This window comes from Phyllostomus hastatus, unplaced genomic scaffold, assembly GCF_019186645.2.
Source record: "Phyllostomus hastatus isolate PE091 unplaced genomic scaffold, TTU_PhHast_1.1 phas_scaffold_93, whole genome shotgun sequence".
In the NCBI taxonomy this organism is placed as follows: Eukaryota; Metazoa; Chordata; class Mammalia; order Chiroptera; family Phyllostomidae; genus Phyllostomus; species Phyllostomus hastatus.
This window is the reverse complement of record NW_025334042.1, coordinates 33,256,316-33,273,766: the sequence shown is the minus strand read 5'-3', so window position 1 is coordinate 33,273,766 and position 17,451 is coordinate 33,256,316. Positions and strand designations below refer to the sequence as shown.

General features: G+C 42.4%; 1 protein-coding gene across 1 annotated transcript in view; it reads right to left on the bottom strand.

Moving 5' to 3' along the window:
* TMTC1 (transmembrane O-mannosyltransferase targeting cadherins 1) overlaps positions 1 to 17,451 on the bottom strand; it is a 241,159-nt gene that overhangs the window by 71,794 nt on the left and 151,914 nt on the right. The window contains exon 10 of the mRNA XM_045829232.1: positions 3,439 to 3,606. Within this exon, the coding sequence (XP_045685188.1) occupies positions 3,439 to 3,606 (168 nt within the window). The remainder of the gene's footprint in view (positions 1 to 3,438; positions 3,607 to 17,451) is intronic.

Below are 17,451 nucleotides of genomic sequence, written 5' to 3'. Positions count from 1 at the left end.
GCTAGATCATAAACCCTACTAATAATAACAACAATGATTATGAAAAAATTTCCCTTTCAACTCAGGATCTCAATTCATTCACTTTGCATTTTTCCTTCACATCCCTCATTTGCAAAAGATTTGAAAAGTAACAGAAATAACAAATTCCTGATTAGACAACAAACATTAAAAAAATGGGTGGTATTCAGCCAAAGGTTAACAAGAAAGATAAGTAAGAATTTGGGGCTGTCCTCAATTTTGACCATGCTTTAACCTGAGGCCCTGCAATGCCACACGTGGGAGGGCTAGTGCTGAAGGAAGGCTCACTTTGAATCAAGCGCTGGGCTAAGCACCCATATCCAATGATTATCTCACTTTATCCCTTCAATAACCTATTGGATAAGGAGTATTAATGTGCCTCCCATATTATAGGTGAGGAAGTTAAAGCTCAGAAAGATTAAGACCTTTTCCCAAGGTTATAGACCTAGTAAGTAGTTGAGCAGAGATTTCGACCAAGGCCAGTATGTGGTCAGAACTGTTCCTGGAGTTGACTGATATTTGATGTTCAACCAAAATGGTACCACAAGATAGTAGTAACTTTAGAATTTCACCTTTACAACGTTGATATCACGGGTGAGCAAACTAGGGCCTTATGGTCCACAGGTGCATCCAAGTGTTTACTTGCTATCTTTTTGGTCTCTTTCCTGAGGCGATGGCAGAGCGGGGTAGTTGCAAAAGAAAATGCATGGCCCACAAAGCCTAACATATTTACTATTTGAACCTTTACAAAAGAATTTGCCAATCTCTGCTTTTTAGTCTCCGCCCTGGAAAGTCTGCTGATCTCTCTGGCTCGGCAATTCTGAGGGCAGGAGAGAGCAATGCATTTCCTACCGAGGGGGAGGATGACCTAGGCCACAAATTCTGTGGATCACTTAAACAGTTAATGAATAGGGTTCAGAGAGAGCCTGAGGAGGGTGTAAAAGAAATACACTGTCTCCGTCTTCCCAGGTATTTTGAAGATTGGGGAGTGGCAGGTGTGGCTAAGCAACTCGCCCAAGATCACACAGTTGTGAAATGGGGGTGGAGGGGGGACGTGGAGCGGAGCCAGGAAGCCTCAACCCAAACATCACACTCAACCACTAAGCCTACCTTGCCTCACAGATTGTTGGTAAATGTCTATTTAATTTATTTGAATATTATTCAGCACAGATGAATACATACCAACATCTGGTTTTGATGGAAAAAGAATATTCTTAAAGTCTCATATTCTTAAAAGTTTTCTTAGGACATAGATAAATTATAACCAGCAAAGTTTTTAAAAACTATCTATAGCTTTGATTTATATATAATACAAAATTCCATCTGATAACTGAAGAACTCTCAGGGCACACAGTCTCTCTAAACACGTATGTGGAATGGCTGTTTTAGTAATCAACTGTTCACTTACTGCATACTTCCATGTAAAAGGAAAGAAGCTGTGGGTGTAAGGTCAATGAACTCTTTTTTTTAAGCGGCTGGCATCAGCTGTAGAGGGTTTGCACACTAACTTGTTATCCTTGAAATAAACTGCTGCCTGCCAAAATCCATTCCCAAAGTTGCTCTGATTAAGCAGTAAAAATCATTAGAGGACACAACTGCTGTTAGCACCTTTATTCACAGCAAGGATGTAACACAAGGCAGAACCATTTTAAAGTTTCTCATTAAAGCAATCACTCCTGGAAGTAAAAAAAGAAAAAAAAAGCCCACAGAGACTAGGAGGAAGTTGTACTCCTGAACTTCAATGCCCTGTGTTTACAGAATGACCTCCGGCTTAGGGAGTGGGAGGAACTAGTCTATTGTGGGGTGTGAGAACAGCACCGGAGGTAGAGGGGTATGACAGAGAATGAAAAAAAGATCTGAAGCCTAAAAGCGGAAAAAAAATGTTAAAAAAAAATCAAACCCACACAAATCATCTTACATGGCAGCAGTAGGCCCCTACAGTACCCACTGAAATGATGAGGATGACAATGATGTCATAATAACAAATAAACTCGTAAGAGATGCATGCCAGACTAATTTTTTCTATTAAAAATTAAGTTGCCCAGTAGTAGAATCAGACAGATGATTTCAAAATAGCAGAAGAAGGCAGTGAAATTTTGTCTTATTTGTTCATTCATTCACTCATTTATTTATTCACCCATTCACTCACTGTTGGCAGCCCGGAGACGCTGCCCCTCCTCCAGGACTTGGATTCCCTGTGGGGAATTCTCTCATCTCCCTTTGTGGAGTCTCAGTGGAACCCCAGGGTGCTCTGCCTGCTCTGGCTTGCCCCATGGAAGTCAGAGGAGCTTGTTGGCCAGATCATTCATCTCAGTGCCCTTGTGAGGGCAAGGGGCAGGCACGTGGTCTAAGCTGAAGCTCAGCCACTTGACTGGGGAAAAAGGACTTTATTTTCCCCAGGACTGTGATGTGAAATAGAAAAGAAAAAACTGGTGCAGGTTTGCCCATGTGTTCCCATAAGAGTGCAATCCAGATGCCTGTTTCCTGTCTGCTACATGCCAGGTTCTCTACCTGCCCGTCAACCCAGGGCACTTTCCTTTACTCTTCCAGCATTTACCCTTTTTTCCCAAGTGGCCCCAAGTCTGTTTCAGTTGTTTGCCTCAGAAGAGTAAGTGGTGGGCACCAGCTGAGCAGGGAACCTAGTAAACATCGTGTTGGCTGAATTGGCAAATTGCATCCTAAGCCAGGACAGAAGTTAGAAGGGGGCAGAGGCTGGGGATGCCTGGGGAAAATACTGTTGGGTGCAGAGTATGGTAGTGATGGGGGGGAGGTGAAGGTCACCAACACTATGGTGTTAGGGAGACAGATGGAGCCCCAGGAACACAGTGTGATGAGCTATAGTCCCAAAGAGTGTTCATACTCTATGATAGGTTTAGGGCTATAATTTGACATTGCCATGTTCAGAAAAGGCTTCCACACCACAAAAACATCTACCAGGAGCTGAAAAGGTCTTTCATTTCCTTGTTCACAGTAAACGTTTGAAATAAAGCAACTAGATCACAGATCACAGCTTAGTATTCTGGAATACTTAAAGAAAATGTATTGCATCTCTCTTTCTTCCGGGTGTGTGCTCCCCTTTCCCAGTCACTCGTCTGAACAGTGAACTCAGGCCACCACTCTTCCTTGCGTTTAGAGCTGATTTGATAGCCCTGCCAATCACAAAGACCCAAAAACCTTCTCCTGAACCTTATTTTCATAAATTCACTTGGCACAAGCTCCTATAAAACTTTATATATTATCATTTTTAAAACTATCAATGTTAAGACAAAATAAAATTGTATCTTCCACTTAAAACTTGACTAAGTTTTTTTTTCTGGATTGATAAATATTGTTAGACCCATGTTAGTGCATTTGTTTGGGAACAAATGCATAAGCAAAGATATAAATGGGAAGAATTCACTTTGACCCATCTAATCATACCTGAACAGGGACTCCCTTGACAGCCAGATTTCATTCTGCTTCACAGTTTTCCAAGAAAACAGCAGCAGCAGCAGCACAGTGGACACTGTCAGCGTGGTGGCCCCACAGCGGTTCAGCCAAGAGCAGAGCTTGTTCAGTCCATGCACAACGAGGATGCAGTAGCCCATGCTGGAAAACAGGGTGTGGAAGCAGGTTATTCTGGGGGGTGCCATACAGGCCCCCTGAGCATTCTGTCTCACACAGCTAACTTTCAAATGAAGCTTGTCCCGTGACAGAGAAGCGGCAGATATAAACTTCCCTGTCTCACATGGCATCCACGCGTTAGTTCTTCCACAGCTACACTGGTACACTGGCTACTCTTTGGCATCAGTGTGGAGAACAAATTCATGTTGTAGACTCAAACTGCCTTGGATCTCAGCAGCTCAGGCAACATGAAAAGTCCTGAATGGGCTCTTCAACCCTTGATCTTTCACGTTACTGGCCTTGTATCACACTACTGGCACTGTGTGGCCAAATGGAGACTCTGTGCTGTAGCAAGTCACAGCTTTGTAGGAGACGGTGCCCAAGAGCTCCCTATCAGGTGGAAGGATGCTGGTCACCAAGGGCCATTGGTCTCTATCTCCAGGAGTATGCCACCTAGCATGTACCACTCTGGCCAATTGAGTCCTTCAGCTGAAGAGAAATCTACCCAAAGGGCCAACTCCTGGGCCTCGTAGCTTGGAGCTTGTCACAGACGGGCTGTATTGATACAATGCTCTTGCTGACACTGGCTCAGCTTTCCTAACAGACATGAAGACTCCCCCGTGGTATTGGAGTGGAATTCTGACACGTTGAAATAGTGTCTCTCAAAGCCTTCGGCTTGGTGGACAGGACGTGGTTCCTAACATCATCTGTGCACCCACAGGAACACTTCTTGCCTGACGACTGGCCTCAGAAAAACTCAAACTTTTAGTTGTGTCCATTATTGCTGTGTACATTGTAGTCAAAATCTACTTCATTCCAAAGATGATAACTACAAATTATTATAGAATATTTTAAAAATAAAACAAACCTGTGTAAATAAATCCTACATAAGTCAGACTACTAATGCTATACAAAGTCCAAAATTGATACAGCCTGCTTAGTTTTTCATTATTTATTCATCTGTTCTCTATTATGTGATTGGCAAGATACCAAGTGCTAAAAATACAATTGTGAATAAAAGAGAGGTGTGGCCCTCAAAGAACTCCAATCTAGTGAAGGAGATTGATTCTGTAAAAGGAAATGCCTGAATATTCTCATTTCTAACACACCTCCTTTAAAAGAAACACCTCTCCATGTTCCTTCTGTTTGCCTTTCTAAATATCTATACTTTGGTATCAAGGGTAGAAGAACAAGAGAGAAGAATTTGAAGTTTCTGACTTGGAGACCCTGGGTATCAAGTCAAGTTAGAGCTCCAACTCCATAGTTCAAGTTCCAGAAGTTAATTGGTCCGGCTCCCTACAGTTGTAGGGTTTGCTGTTTGGCCAAAGGGAATCAAATCACCACCCCATTCAGCACTGGGGGATGACAGTTTGAGCCAAGGAAGCCCATGGTGCTGACCTCCCATCCCAATCACTGAACCTGATTGCCACAAGCACCTTGCAGAGTCTTGCAGATGCCCAAACACAGTCACCATTACAAAGCAAACAAACAAACAAATGAACAAACCCTCTTTCCACTTCCATAACTCTTCATGTTTGGTCTTAAAGGTATCAAGATATTCTAAAAATCTCCCATTTTTCTACAACTGACCATGCTGATGTCATTAACTGGCACCATGGTGGCTCAAGTTCACAAGCCTGCTCTCCATTTACTCCTCTAGCCCAGCCAGATCCCATGCCCCGACTGAGCAGAGTGCTCCTCTGGCCGCAGGAAGGCCTTCTGGGCACCATTCTTCCATTCACCAGGTATTTAATAAACACTGAGTATGCACCTAACACTGTTGCAGGCACCAGGAACAGATCAGTGAATAAAACAGAGAATAATTCCAATTCTCATGACACTCCCAGGGGTGGGGGGAAACAGCTGACAAGCAAATGAAACAGGGAGTCCGTCACATAGAGCAGTATGAGATGTTGGATGGAAAACAGAAATCCAGCAGGAAAGAGACAGAGGGAGTCCATGGTGGGGAGGAAGCTGTGATTTAACACGGGTGATGGTCAGGGAAGGCCTTGGAGAAAAGGTCCCCTCTGAACAAAGTGCTGGAGTGCAGTGGGGTATGCCACACAGCTGCCCACGTCTGCAAGGGCAGCTGCCTTCTGAAAGAGAGGAGAAAGGCGACCTGCTTTGCTGAATTCGGTCACCAGCTCACACAGAGCAGAGCAGTGACAGGCACCGGGAAGTGCAGATTCCAGAGCCGTGTTCCACATGCTGTCCTGTTGGCGGACTTTTGACCCGACGGCTGATTCCTGTGTGCCTCACACCTTGCCAAGCAGCTTCACCTGCTTCCTTCCCAAGCGCTCCTCTCACGAATCTCAATTGCTGTTTTCTGTCTCCGTGAGGGAAGCAGAGCTGCCATCTGGCAGAGCAGTGGGGAAGGAAAACACAAAGATTCCGACAGCTCCAGATCAATGGCTGCGAAGGCGCAGACGACAAGGAGTAACAAAGACAGCCAAAATGATTAGCTGTCTCATATGCTGAGATGTTCCCTGAGTGCTTCCTGTGTGCCGGGCCCTGAGTACTGTACTGAACAGGGGACTGTTCACAGCACAATGGGACAAGGGCAGTACTGGCTTTAACTATACTATCTAATTTAAAACTTAATCCTCAGCATGTTTCATTTCATAAATGGTGAAACTAAAGCTTGTAGGAGGACAATAAGTTGCCCACAACCCCAAAAGCTACTAGTGGAGTCAGAGCAGAAGACCCATGGCCCTAAGAGCATGCCGTAATCCAGGAGTTGACACACTTTTTCTGTAAGGGGTCGGGGAGTGAATACATTCAGCATTTTAGGCTTTAGGACCTCTGTCTTTTCTACTCTATTTTTGTAGCAGGAACGCAGCCATCAATGCTCTGTTAACCAGGGGTGTCCAACCTGTGGCCTGCAGGCCACATGCGGCTCAGGATGGCTGTGAACGTGACCCAACACAAAATCGCAAATTTACTTAAAACATTATGAGACTTATTTGTGATGACATGTTGCAGTGTATTTAATGTGTGGCCCAAGACAACTCTTCTTCTTCCAGTGTGGCCCAGAGATGCCAAAAGGTTGGGCACCCCTGAAAATGAAGGGTGTGGCTAATGTTCCAGTAAGATTTGTTTACAAAAACAGGTGATAGGCCAGATCCCACATGGGTCACAGGTTTCTTACTCCTGCTGTAACCAAAACCAAAGGGAACACCGTTCATTTCCACTCAGCACAGGCACAGGGATCATGTGAAAGGATCATTTTTTTTAAACATTGTTGCACGAACACATGGTTTAAAGAAATGGAAGATCATATACATATAAATAAAATAATCTCCATTCAGGTTTGCAAATTTCTTGGAGAGTAGCACATTTTAATAAGCTTGCATACAATATCACAGAGATTAAATGCTTCTCTATGATGGCATTTCACCTTTAAACATCTTAGCAGCAGGAGTGAGAATCACTCTCCATTACTAGGGGCAGGGCAAGTCCTTATTTTCAAAGGGGAATATCAAGCAATTGAGAAACTACATGTTTTCCTGGCCTCTAGAGAGATAAAACCAGACACCAGTTTGCTCTGGTTTATCTGATTAGGGAAAATCTGGACTCTGACCAGAGACCTCTACACAGAGCACAAGGCAGTCAATGCAAACACTGTTACTTGGCACAATCATACCCTGCAGAACCCAGAGCCAAACTCTGGCTGCTGAATGTTTGGTTCAGCTCAGCAGCCAGATGCATTTTCAAAACACGATGGGAAGCACCACTGCTGTCTCAGAGAATGAAGCTAATCCCTCATACACAGGCTGATGCGAACTCCAATTCCGAACGTGATTTATTGACAAGCTACTCAGCATGCAGTGCATTCAGTAAGGACTCGCAGCTCTTCTTTATACTTTTACGATGCACACCCAAAGCAAACTCAACAGGAAATGCAAATAAATAATGTCTTTCCTTTCGCATTAGAATAAAAAAATATTTTAAACCTCTTTGAGAACTTTGAGAGAGCAGTTAAGCACTGTGTAAATTGTACAAATGCACTTTTTCAAGCCTTGCCTAGAAGCTCTTAAGTGATAAGCAAATAATACTTTCCATTCCCATTTACGTAAACACCCCAAAATGACAATTTTCTACCTTTCAGACCATAGCTCCTGTCTTTTCTACTCAACTCTATTTTTGTAGCAGGAAAGCAGCCATCAACACTATGAAAACTGGGCCAACTACTTCATGATATGTGCTGTGGCTTCACTTCTTGTTTAATTAGATACAACAAAGACAGTCTTTCTGTTACTAAGCAGAACAGAAATTCTACCTTTTAATTTAATGAGCTCAAACAACCCACTGAGAGTGTCCATAAATGTATCTACCATATTAATGATACAAGACAGATATAATCTTCCCATTTTATTACTTTAAAAAGTTCCTAACTTTAGCCCTGGATCCATAGCTCAATTGGTTAGGGCGTCCTGATACACCAAGGTTTCGGGTGTAATCTTATGTCAGCGTACATCCAAGAATCAACCAATGAATGCATAGATGGGTAGAACAACAAATCAACTGTTTCTCTCTCTTCTTTCCTCTCTTTCTCTCTAAAAATCCATAAATACATTTTTAAAAGTTTTAAAGTTCTTAACTTTATACAGTTTAAATGGAACATATCCATAGTTAATTTCATTCTGATCTGTTGAATCCCCAAATGGCACATTATTCAATAGTAAGGCTTTATTCCAGTTTCATGGATACTGACCCAAAGTTGTTGAGCAGTAAAGCCCTGGACGCTGAGCCCTGGAAGACTGAACATAATGGGAGAGTGTATTAATTTTCTAAAAATGACCCTCAAGGCATCGCTTGTGTGTTACCTAGCACCCCATCCTAAAGATTTAGGGTAGATATGAAAGTTTCTTTGCATTTACTTCTCCATCAAATAGATCTTTTCTCTTCTTTTCTCAGCATATTTATGGAACAACTGGGAGAAAAATGCCATGTCTTTTACCTTCTGAGAACTATCTCCTTTACCTCTTTGAAGATGAGATGCTTTCCCAGCCTCCTAGTTCACCTACCAGCTCTAAAATCGATGAGACCCTCTGTGGTAAAGAAGGCGGGGCTCTGGAGTCAGACTGCTAAGTGGAATAAGCCAGTCAGAGAAAGACAAATGCCATGTGATTTCACTCCTGTGTGAAACCTAATGAATAAACTGAACTAACAAGGAAAACAGAGACAGACTCATAGATAGAAAGCAGGATGACAGCTAAGTGGAGGAGGGAAGGTTGGGGGGTGAAGGGATTGAAGAAAAAAAGGGATCAAAGACTCATGGACATGGACAACAGTGTAGTAACTGCTGGGGGAGGTGGGTATAAGGGTACTAAATGGCAATGGAAAAAAATTACAATAAAAAAGTAAAAAAACAACATTTGTACCTCAGTTCTGACATTTACAGTTATTTGATCTCAGATAAATTAAGTTCTCTAATTCTTGGTTTTCTTATTTTGTCAACGGAAGTGATTTTACACTGGGGACACTGGTCGATACACACCAAACAATAACTGATACCATTACTATTATGTTATAATAATATTGCTATTAGGGAACTATTTTCTGCTACATGGAGCATAAGGCAGGAAACATGTGAGGTTTATACTCCAGTTAGAAACAGACGTCTCTACACCAGGCTCCTCTAAATGTAATGTCCCAAGGCCCTGGATGCTACTAGCTGCAGTGGCAACAAAGTTTCTGAGACAGGCTTTCAGTTTGGAGGTTCACAGTGACGAAAAGGAACTCACTACCGAATAGTCTGGCTTGGATCTTCTGTGCCACTCATGAATTCTGTGGCCACAGATTTGCTCAACCTCATGAAGCTTTATTTGTTTATATTACTAGGACTTAATATGGCCTGCCTTAAAGTAAGTTAAATAATGTACGTGGATATGTTCTGTGAACTAAACACAGGTATCAGTATCTTCAAGTATTTAGCATGCTATACTGTATTGCATCAATAAAATGTACTCTATACATCATTAAAGTAGGTAGTTAGATCTGTAAATATACCTTAAGAAATCCACTTTATCAAGGTCCAGACAGACCCAAACTATCTAATTTACAGGGCATTATAAGTCTTTAAAGAGCACTCACCAAAAATGCCAACTTAAAACTGCAAACTTCCTTGTACAATATTGTTTATTTTGGAAAGGTTTGATTCTTCTATAAAACAAAATATTGCTGAAAATAAGGTTCACTTGTAAAATGTGAAATATTAGCCATGTATTTTTGTTAACGTGAATTCATAGACCTCGAACACAAAAAGCAAATCTTCCCTTATACCCATTTCAAATCTTTCTCTACTCCATCGTTGTGAAAGGAAAGAAAATGCAACGTATAATCTTCCTGGTGAATTAACGAAGCTTTAGTACTCAACTTTGAGAAGAAGTAAATATTAACCCTTTGAAAGCTCAAGCTGGTTGTTTAAGGATAGAGTAACATTTACTCATTTTCTTACCCCGAACACTGGGCACACGACAAGGCTGCTCTGTGAGTGTGACTGGACACTGCGATTGGAGGTACCAGACACTAACATGGAGACAAGGGTGAAGCTGACCGTCAATCCAGGTCGAGCACAAAGATGATAAGACCCACGGTGACATATCACCAGGGGGCCATCTGGACCCAGGACATGGGGATTCCCCCTGGTTGGTGCCTTCACCCCACACCGGGCCTCTCTCCCTCACAGCCCGGTGAAAGGAGTCACAACCACATTTTCCTTCTGGGCCTGAGAGGCCTTTTGGCCAAGCCAAACACTTCCCAGGTAACTCCACAGCTACTTCTAAAAAGTCAGAAAGACCACCTTCCCCATCGCCCTAGAGCACACATATCTCCAGGACCTGGACTCTGCTACTTCTTCGATAAACCACCATATTCCAGAGCACAGCTTCTTCACTTTTGAAGCAAAGGCTCATTGGACAATCCACTGGTTTCGCTGGCCCCTCCACTATTCCCTATGTTAACACAGACCTGACCACACAGTCACAGGCTGGGTCACCTGTCCACTGTTCTTTAACCCCTAACAGTACTCTTTTATGAAGCATCTATTGTGCCTGGTACTATGACGAAACAGTCACACAAATTGGCGGTGCTCACTAGAGCAAGACAATCCAGATTTCTAAAAGAGTGTAAAGGATATTTTCAGATTACTGAAACCTACATAAGAAGTCACAGATTTCAGATATATTTCCCTGTGTAGAATCAAAGGGAAAAAGAAATAGATTCACTAATAACAAGGGATCTTGATAGGAAGGAGACTGAAACGGCCCCACTTAAGTCCACCTACACCCTCCGGGCAAAACCACAGGCAACTGTGCAGGACACTAGGCATGTGACATGTACTCTGCAGTCTCCCCCATGCACAGAGGCACATTTTAGAACCTTCGGTACTGCATTTCAGACTGCTAACAGGCTATGCAGGACCGTCCACTTCTGAGCACCTGGGGAAGAAGGAGAAGCCTACACCCACACTACTCTGATTTCCTTTGACTTTGACCTACCTGATCTTCTCCTCTGCACAGGTAGATTGAAATAATGACTTGCAATTACCTAGCATAGCTTACAGTATTTTTCACATATATTATTTAATTTAGTCTCATCTGAGTCCAAATTATACTCTCCAAATCTTACTCTCGAATCCTGGATTCTAAGAAATTTGCTATTCACCATTTAGGACTTAACAGACATAAAAGCATTCATCTGTTATAATTAGTAGGGTTCTGTAATATTAAGGCCATGATTGTAGTCTAGTAAATAACTGTTCAAACTTCTCCTCACCTTGAGCCCTGGGCTCAGCACAACTAGTTAAGCACAACAGATTGGCCAGTTATCTTCCATCCATGAGCACTACCTCTCCACTCACTTCATTCTCACCACTGCTCTGTTCTATGTTATATTTGTCTAGTTTTAGAACACATGCAGCTGAGTCCCTCAGCAAAGTCCTCCTGTTTCCCCTCCTGCTCACGACCTTCACACAGCATTCATCCCCACGATGTCTTGGTGGCTGCCCACGAGTCTGGTGCTGCCTTAGTATCATCCCTTCCTGGGCACTGCCCTGCAGAGTAACCCTACATGGACCAGGTCTAGTTCCTAGATCTTGCACCCTCATCTGTGTTCAGGTCTCAAAGGGCTAGATGAAACAGCGCATGCTGGCTCTGTTCAAAGAGCAAAGAGACAAACACACTGAAGTCAATTATTTCCATCTTTACCCTGTGGCATTCTGGAGAATAACATTAATCAACTTCTGGAATCCCCAGTGGAGGCTAATAACCAGCAGGAAGCCTCTGCCTGCGTGGCACTGGAGGTTTGTCCCACAAAGGATCGGAGAGCTGGGGAGGAGTGGGAAAGCTTGACAGACTCAGCTTTCTCTTAAAATACAGTGAGTAACATGGAAGACGCCACATTTACAACATTGGGTTTTCCTTCCAAGTAAAAGGACTTTTTCATTACCCAAATCTTGAATTTCTTCTCCAACAGTATCATTAATCTTCACCTTCAGATCACAAGGTAACCTCACTTTATTGTCCCCTAATGTCACAGTGCACGGCATTTCTGCTCTCCTTTTGTCATTTTCATCACAACAAAGGAGCACCTTGTTTGAAGACGGCCATGACAGGAATGCATATAAATGAATTCAGATCTAAAACTAAATAAAAATTGTGTGGATTTGAGTAATTTAGCCTACACATACACACATGCTTTTACACACATATTCTCAGAGGGCCGGTGCACTTGACCTTGTAACTCAGTGGATTGAGTAACAAGGTCAATCTACAAGTAGAAATCTGCCTGTCAATCTGTCTCCTAGGATTTTAGTTGAGTGGCTCTGTGAAAAGCTCAAGTTGCTTCTTCCATCCCTCCAATGTATGATATGATGGGAATTTCAAACAAAGAACCAAACTAAGAGGCAAACTGACTAAATATATGGCTCCACTTGGTTCCTGGGCTTTTTACTGTTCCTATGACTTGGTCCACTCAAAATCTGGTTACTTGTGTCATCTTAGGTGGGTCAACCTTATCCTATCTCTACTAGCAATGGCCTGAGAGAGACTCAACATGCTGAGCTTAGTACCAATCAGTCTTCTGTGGTCTTACCCTTTGTTTTGAGCCCTATTTAGATATTAGGCTTCATCCCAATTCCTGAGTATCTCCCTGTGGAGGTTTATCCTTTGATATGGATAGATAAACCTTTGACCTGTTCTCATGGACTGCAGCCTTCTTAATAAGTGGGCTGTACTACTGCCCTTAGAAGAGGAAAGTCTGGCATTGTTCTTGTTGTCAGTGCCCTGTCACCTGCTGACATGTAGTGCTTGTTGCTGCCTGCCTGCATCAACTTCTACAAATCACTGTTCCTGCTGCTTAGGAGGACACTCTCCTCTGTCACAGTAGAGGCCTCTCAGGGAGCCTGTCCCCATGTCAAATGCATTCCTTCCTGTCCTCCCTTTCCTGGGAAACACATCTCCCTTTCCTGCTGGGCTGATCCTGCCGAAACTGAGCAGACAGGTGGTCCCATTCCAATGCATAACAAAATTTTTGTTTCCGATCTTAAGGGGAAAAAAATCATGCTTTGCATAGGGTTATTCAAAATCACAAAAAAAACAGGTGAACTTTAGAGCAGAAAAAGACTTTAGAGATGATATAGCAGTATTGAGTGGAGGTTTGGATTTCCCAAGCCAGTAAAGTTTCCAAAGAACAGAAGCTGAGAGGGTGGAGGAGAAACTGACAAGGGTCCTGTGACCCTGCTTCTCTATTTCTTTGGAACTACTGAACTAGCTCAACCCTCTAGGTTTACGGATAGGAAATTTGGTCCCCTGCCCACCCCCGACTGCCAAGCAGTGGGGGACACACTGGGCTGTGCTGATTCCCAGTTCAGTCTTCTTCCTACTGGAGTTGCTCAAGTAAGTTTTGTTGCTGTCAAAAAATTTCTCTGCTGATTTTAGTGCTTGGTAAAACTTTGATTCTCTCTTAAATGATCATCACTCTCCTCCAACAACTCTGAAGAGATATGTACACAGACGGCTCATCAGGAGTCTCCAATATAAGATGATGGAGGTAATGTTACTTCGGAAGTAACATTTCTCATTTTGCATGCTGGAAATAAGTACTGCAATATTATTTCCATTGCAACCTGTGTAAGATTTTAAAATTCTATTTCAAATTAGAATTTCGGATATGTATGATTTGATGACATTTCTCAAATTGAAAATGAAGGAGAATAATCTTTTCCCCAATTTTCCACATCTAGTCTGTCCATAAGAATAGGGACTATCGAATTCAAATGGCGTCTCTTTTTAAGAGTAGGGCAATTTTTTCTTTTTCTTTCTTCCCTCAAATACATGTTATTCTCTGTGGCTTCAATTATTCTTGATCAGTTCTATTCACAATATTGTTGCCGCCTTCACTTATTCCTGCCTATTCTTTTCCTGTCTCCAGTCATTCATGTTTTCTTAAAGCGGCTTAGGAATTTGCTCTTTGGCACTGAAGTGAATAAATCACCCTTAATCTGGCATATGAATGGATATCTGAACACATTCTATGAGTGCTCTCAACAACTATTTTTGCTTCACTGGTTTCTAAAAAATTTTAGTTCTTTTAAGCATTCTAAAGTGGTTTGTATAAAATATTTAAAAAGGTAACCATCAAATTATATGCTTCCCTTGAAATAAGAATAAGAGATCAAAATTTCTGTGAAAGAATGATTTAAGTTCCAAACTGTCCTGCCTCTTCAAAAAAAGACATCAACAAAATTAGCATGTATTAGCAGAAGAAAAGATTATTCCAATTTTTTTTTTGGTGGTAAAGTTCTGACCCTAAAGCCTTGCAGTGCTAAATAGCTTACTCCTGTTGTTTTTATCCACAGATCTCAAGTAGAAGGAAGTGCAAGTGAGGGGAAGGGGATATTTGCAGTCTCTGCCAGGCCAGGATGGAGGGAAGTGAGAAGATTTAAGTGGCTTGTTCATTATTAGGTATAAGGTTGGAAGATGAAAGAGCATCGTTGGCCTGACTCATTCTGGGCTTACCTTATAAAAGGGACAACTCAGTCCCCTGGGACCGATGGGACTCACCCATCTCCTGGGAGGGTAGACATGACCTCTGTGGGGTTCATGAATGAGATTGTAAAGCTAGGGGTTGATTCCATAATAACTTGATTTATCATTTAATGAGCAGGAAGTCTACCTTCCTCAGAGGGATTATCAATAGAGCTCTTTACTTTGTTATCCTACTGTTTGGTAAAGTTTTGGAGACAACGCAGAATTTCTGCATAAATATAATGACTTGTATTTTCAGGAACACCTTTAAGTACGTATGTGTATGCTTTCCTTAAAGGACTGGGTAGTGATGCTGTGGTGGAAACCGGCTGTTTCTTGTAAAGGTCAGTAATGAAAGAGGGTCATGCAGAGAAGACTCCTGTGTATGTAAAAGGCTTGGAACATGTTCTTCACCATTATCAAAGCCAATGTGCAGGTTTTTTCAATGGAACAGGCATAATCCGATGCTCTGACACCTTCTCAGGGCTGCTGGCAGCATCTGCAAAATTCTCTGTGGCCCCAAGGAAGGTTTTGGCAGCTCTTTGTCCAGCTGTCTACCATTCTCTGCTGAGATGGGCTGTGGCTGGTCACTGCTGGGTAAAATCTTTTCCAGAAAAAGCTCTGATCTTCAGAGAAAACTGTCAATGGTTATAAAATGGTCCTGATGAAGTTGTTAGAACTCTTGAAGCCCACAGCACAGAAGTTTCCCCACATAGGCTTGGATTTATGACAGCCTGGACCCCCTCAGAGGCACGGTGACACAGCTTTAGGTAACAATGGACTCCAGTGCCCTAAGTAAAACTGCTCCCCTGTGGTGTTAGTTACAATGGCTGCGAAGAAATACTGGCACTCATTGGAGGTACAAAGTCTCAAAAACCTTAGGTCTCCTCCAATTCCAGCCTCCCCAGACCTGCATTAAACTCTCAGGTTTGTGCCCAGAGCTATGGGCCTGACCCAGCAATCTGACCTCTTCCTCAGCCCTCAGGACCAACGCTAAGGCGTAGGAGAGCACCTCCCCTCCCTGTCACAAGGCTTAGGCATCTGCAGAGACTATGACTGGAGGGAGGAGAATGGCCTGGCTGGGCCCAGTGATGATACGCATGTTAATACAGGCGATGCCAGGCAGTAAAGAGAAGTCCTCAGAAGACGATGATTTTGCCCCAACACTGCAATGCATGGCTGTGGGAACTTGAAGGGAAAAGGACAACCATCTTTCTAACGAAGGCCAGTTTACGGAAATTGATTTTGGATGACTGTGCACCAACTTTGCACAATGGAGCAAAATCCAAATTGCTTCTGAGAGGCAGGCACTTGCTCTTGGTAAAATTGATGTTTTTGTCATATTCAGAACTTTTATTTTAATCCAACTCAGTGTATTCCTATCAGAAAAAGGACAGGGCCACTACTTTGTCTTTTTCAGAAAAAAAGGAAAAAAAGAGAAAGGTCTGTTATAGGTAGGGCAGCCTGGGAAGAGCCAGTGCTGACATGGTTTTTTGGATACGTGGAGGACATGCCGACGTGGGTGAGAGGAAACCCTGGCCTTAAGTACGATGTTCCACAACTGGCTGATGGTAATGCTAGGGACTTCCATAATGTTTACCTGAAGGCTTCAGGAAAACAAAATTTTAACTTCTTGTTTATCACAAATTGTTCTCTTGTATCTGGATTAGAACACGTGCAATTCTTTGTCACCCAGAACTCCAGACTCCTGAGGATTTTAAAGCAAACGACTCTTGGAAGTACTGAGTCCTGATTACCAAACGTCCCTGAGCTGAAAGTACTTTCCTAAGTCCACGTTTTCTCCTTCTCAGTTGATGTTACTGTCAGAGAAGCAGCACGGTCTGGAAGGTGAGTGATCTGTGGGTAGGCAATGATCTGCATTCTGGCTCTGTCACTGCTTAGCTATGTCCCCTGGGGCAAGTCACTTCACTTCTCCGACCCCAGGCTTGATTTTTGTAAAATGCGAATAATGGTAACAGCTACCTCAACTGATTCAACAGTAGTACTTGATATTTATTAACCATGTGCAATACAAGCACGCTCTAAGTTTTATATATGATCATCTCATGTAGTCCTCACAGTATCTCATTGAGTTGGGTTCTATTTCATTTTACGCAGATAAGGAAACTGATGCTTAGTGACACGCTCATGTTCAAGCCAGAATTCCAACACAGGCACTCTGCCTTCGGGGGCATGCTGTCAACCACCACCTACAGCGGGAATTAACTGGTATAACAAATAGACCATGCTTAGCACAGTGGCTGATGTAAAGTTTCAATGAAATTTCGATATGATCAATGTTAAAATGGTATTAATGAGAATAATATTAGTTTAAAGAATATTATGACTGGTTATATGTTTAAAGAGAACTATGCCTTTTTATTATAAGCAGTTAGTAAATTCTCTGAGGAAAGAAACTGAGATTCACTTATTTTTTGTATCCTCAGATACCACAACAGTACACCTGGCAAAGGTGCCCTGGGAATATCTGTTAAGTGAAGAATGAATATCGACTCCACTTGAAATCATCAGTATTACAGAGAAAACCTGACTGAAGCCACTTTCTACTGGTTTAAGCAAAAACATTATCTAGAAAAGATACTGATATTCCCTTTCACCCTTCATATTTCTTATTATTGGCAAGGCCTCATAAGCCTGTGATCTTAAGGCAATATATAATACAAAGAAATTGTGTTGTATTTTTGTCTTTAGTGGATAGTATTTATCAAGAAATATTCTCCTTCCCAAATTATGCTGCAGATACATCAAGAAACTTCAGGGCTTTCTCACCTTAACCAAG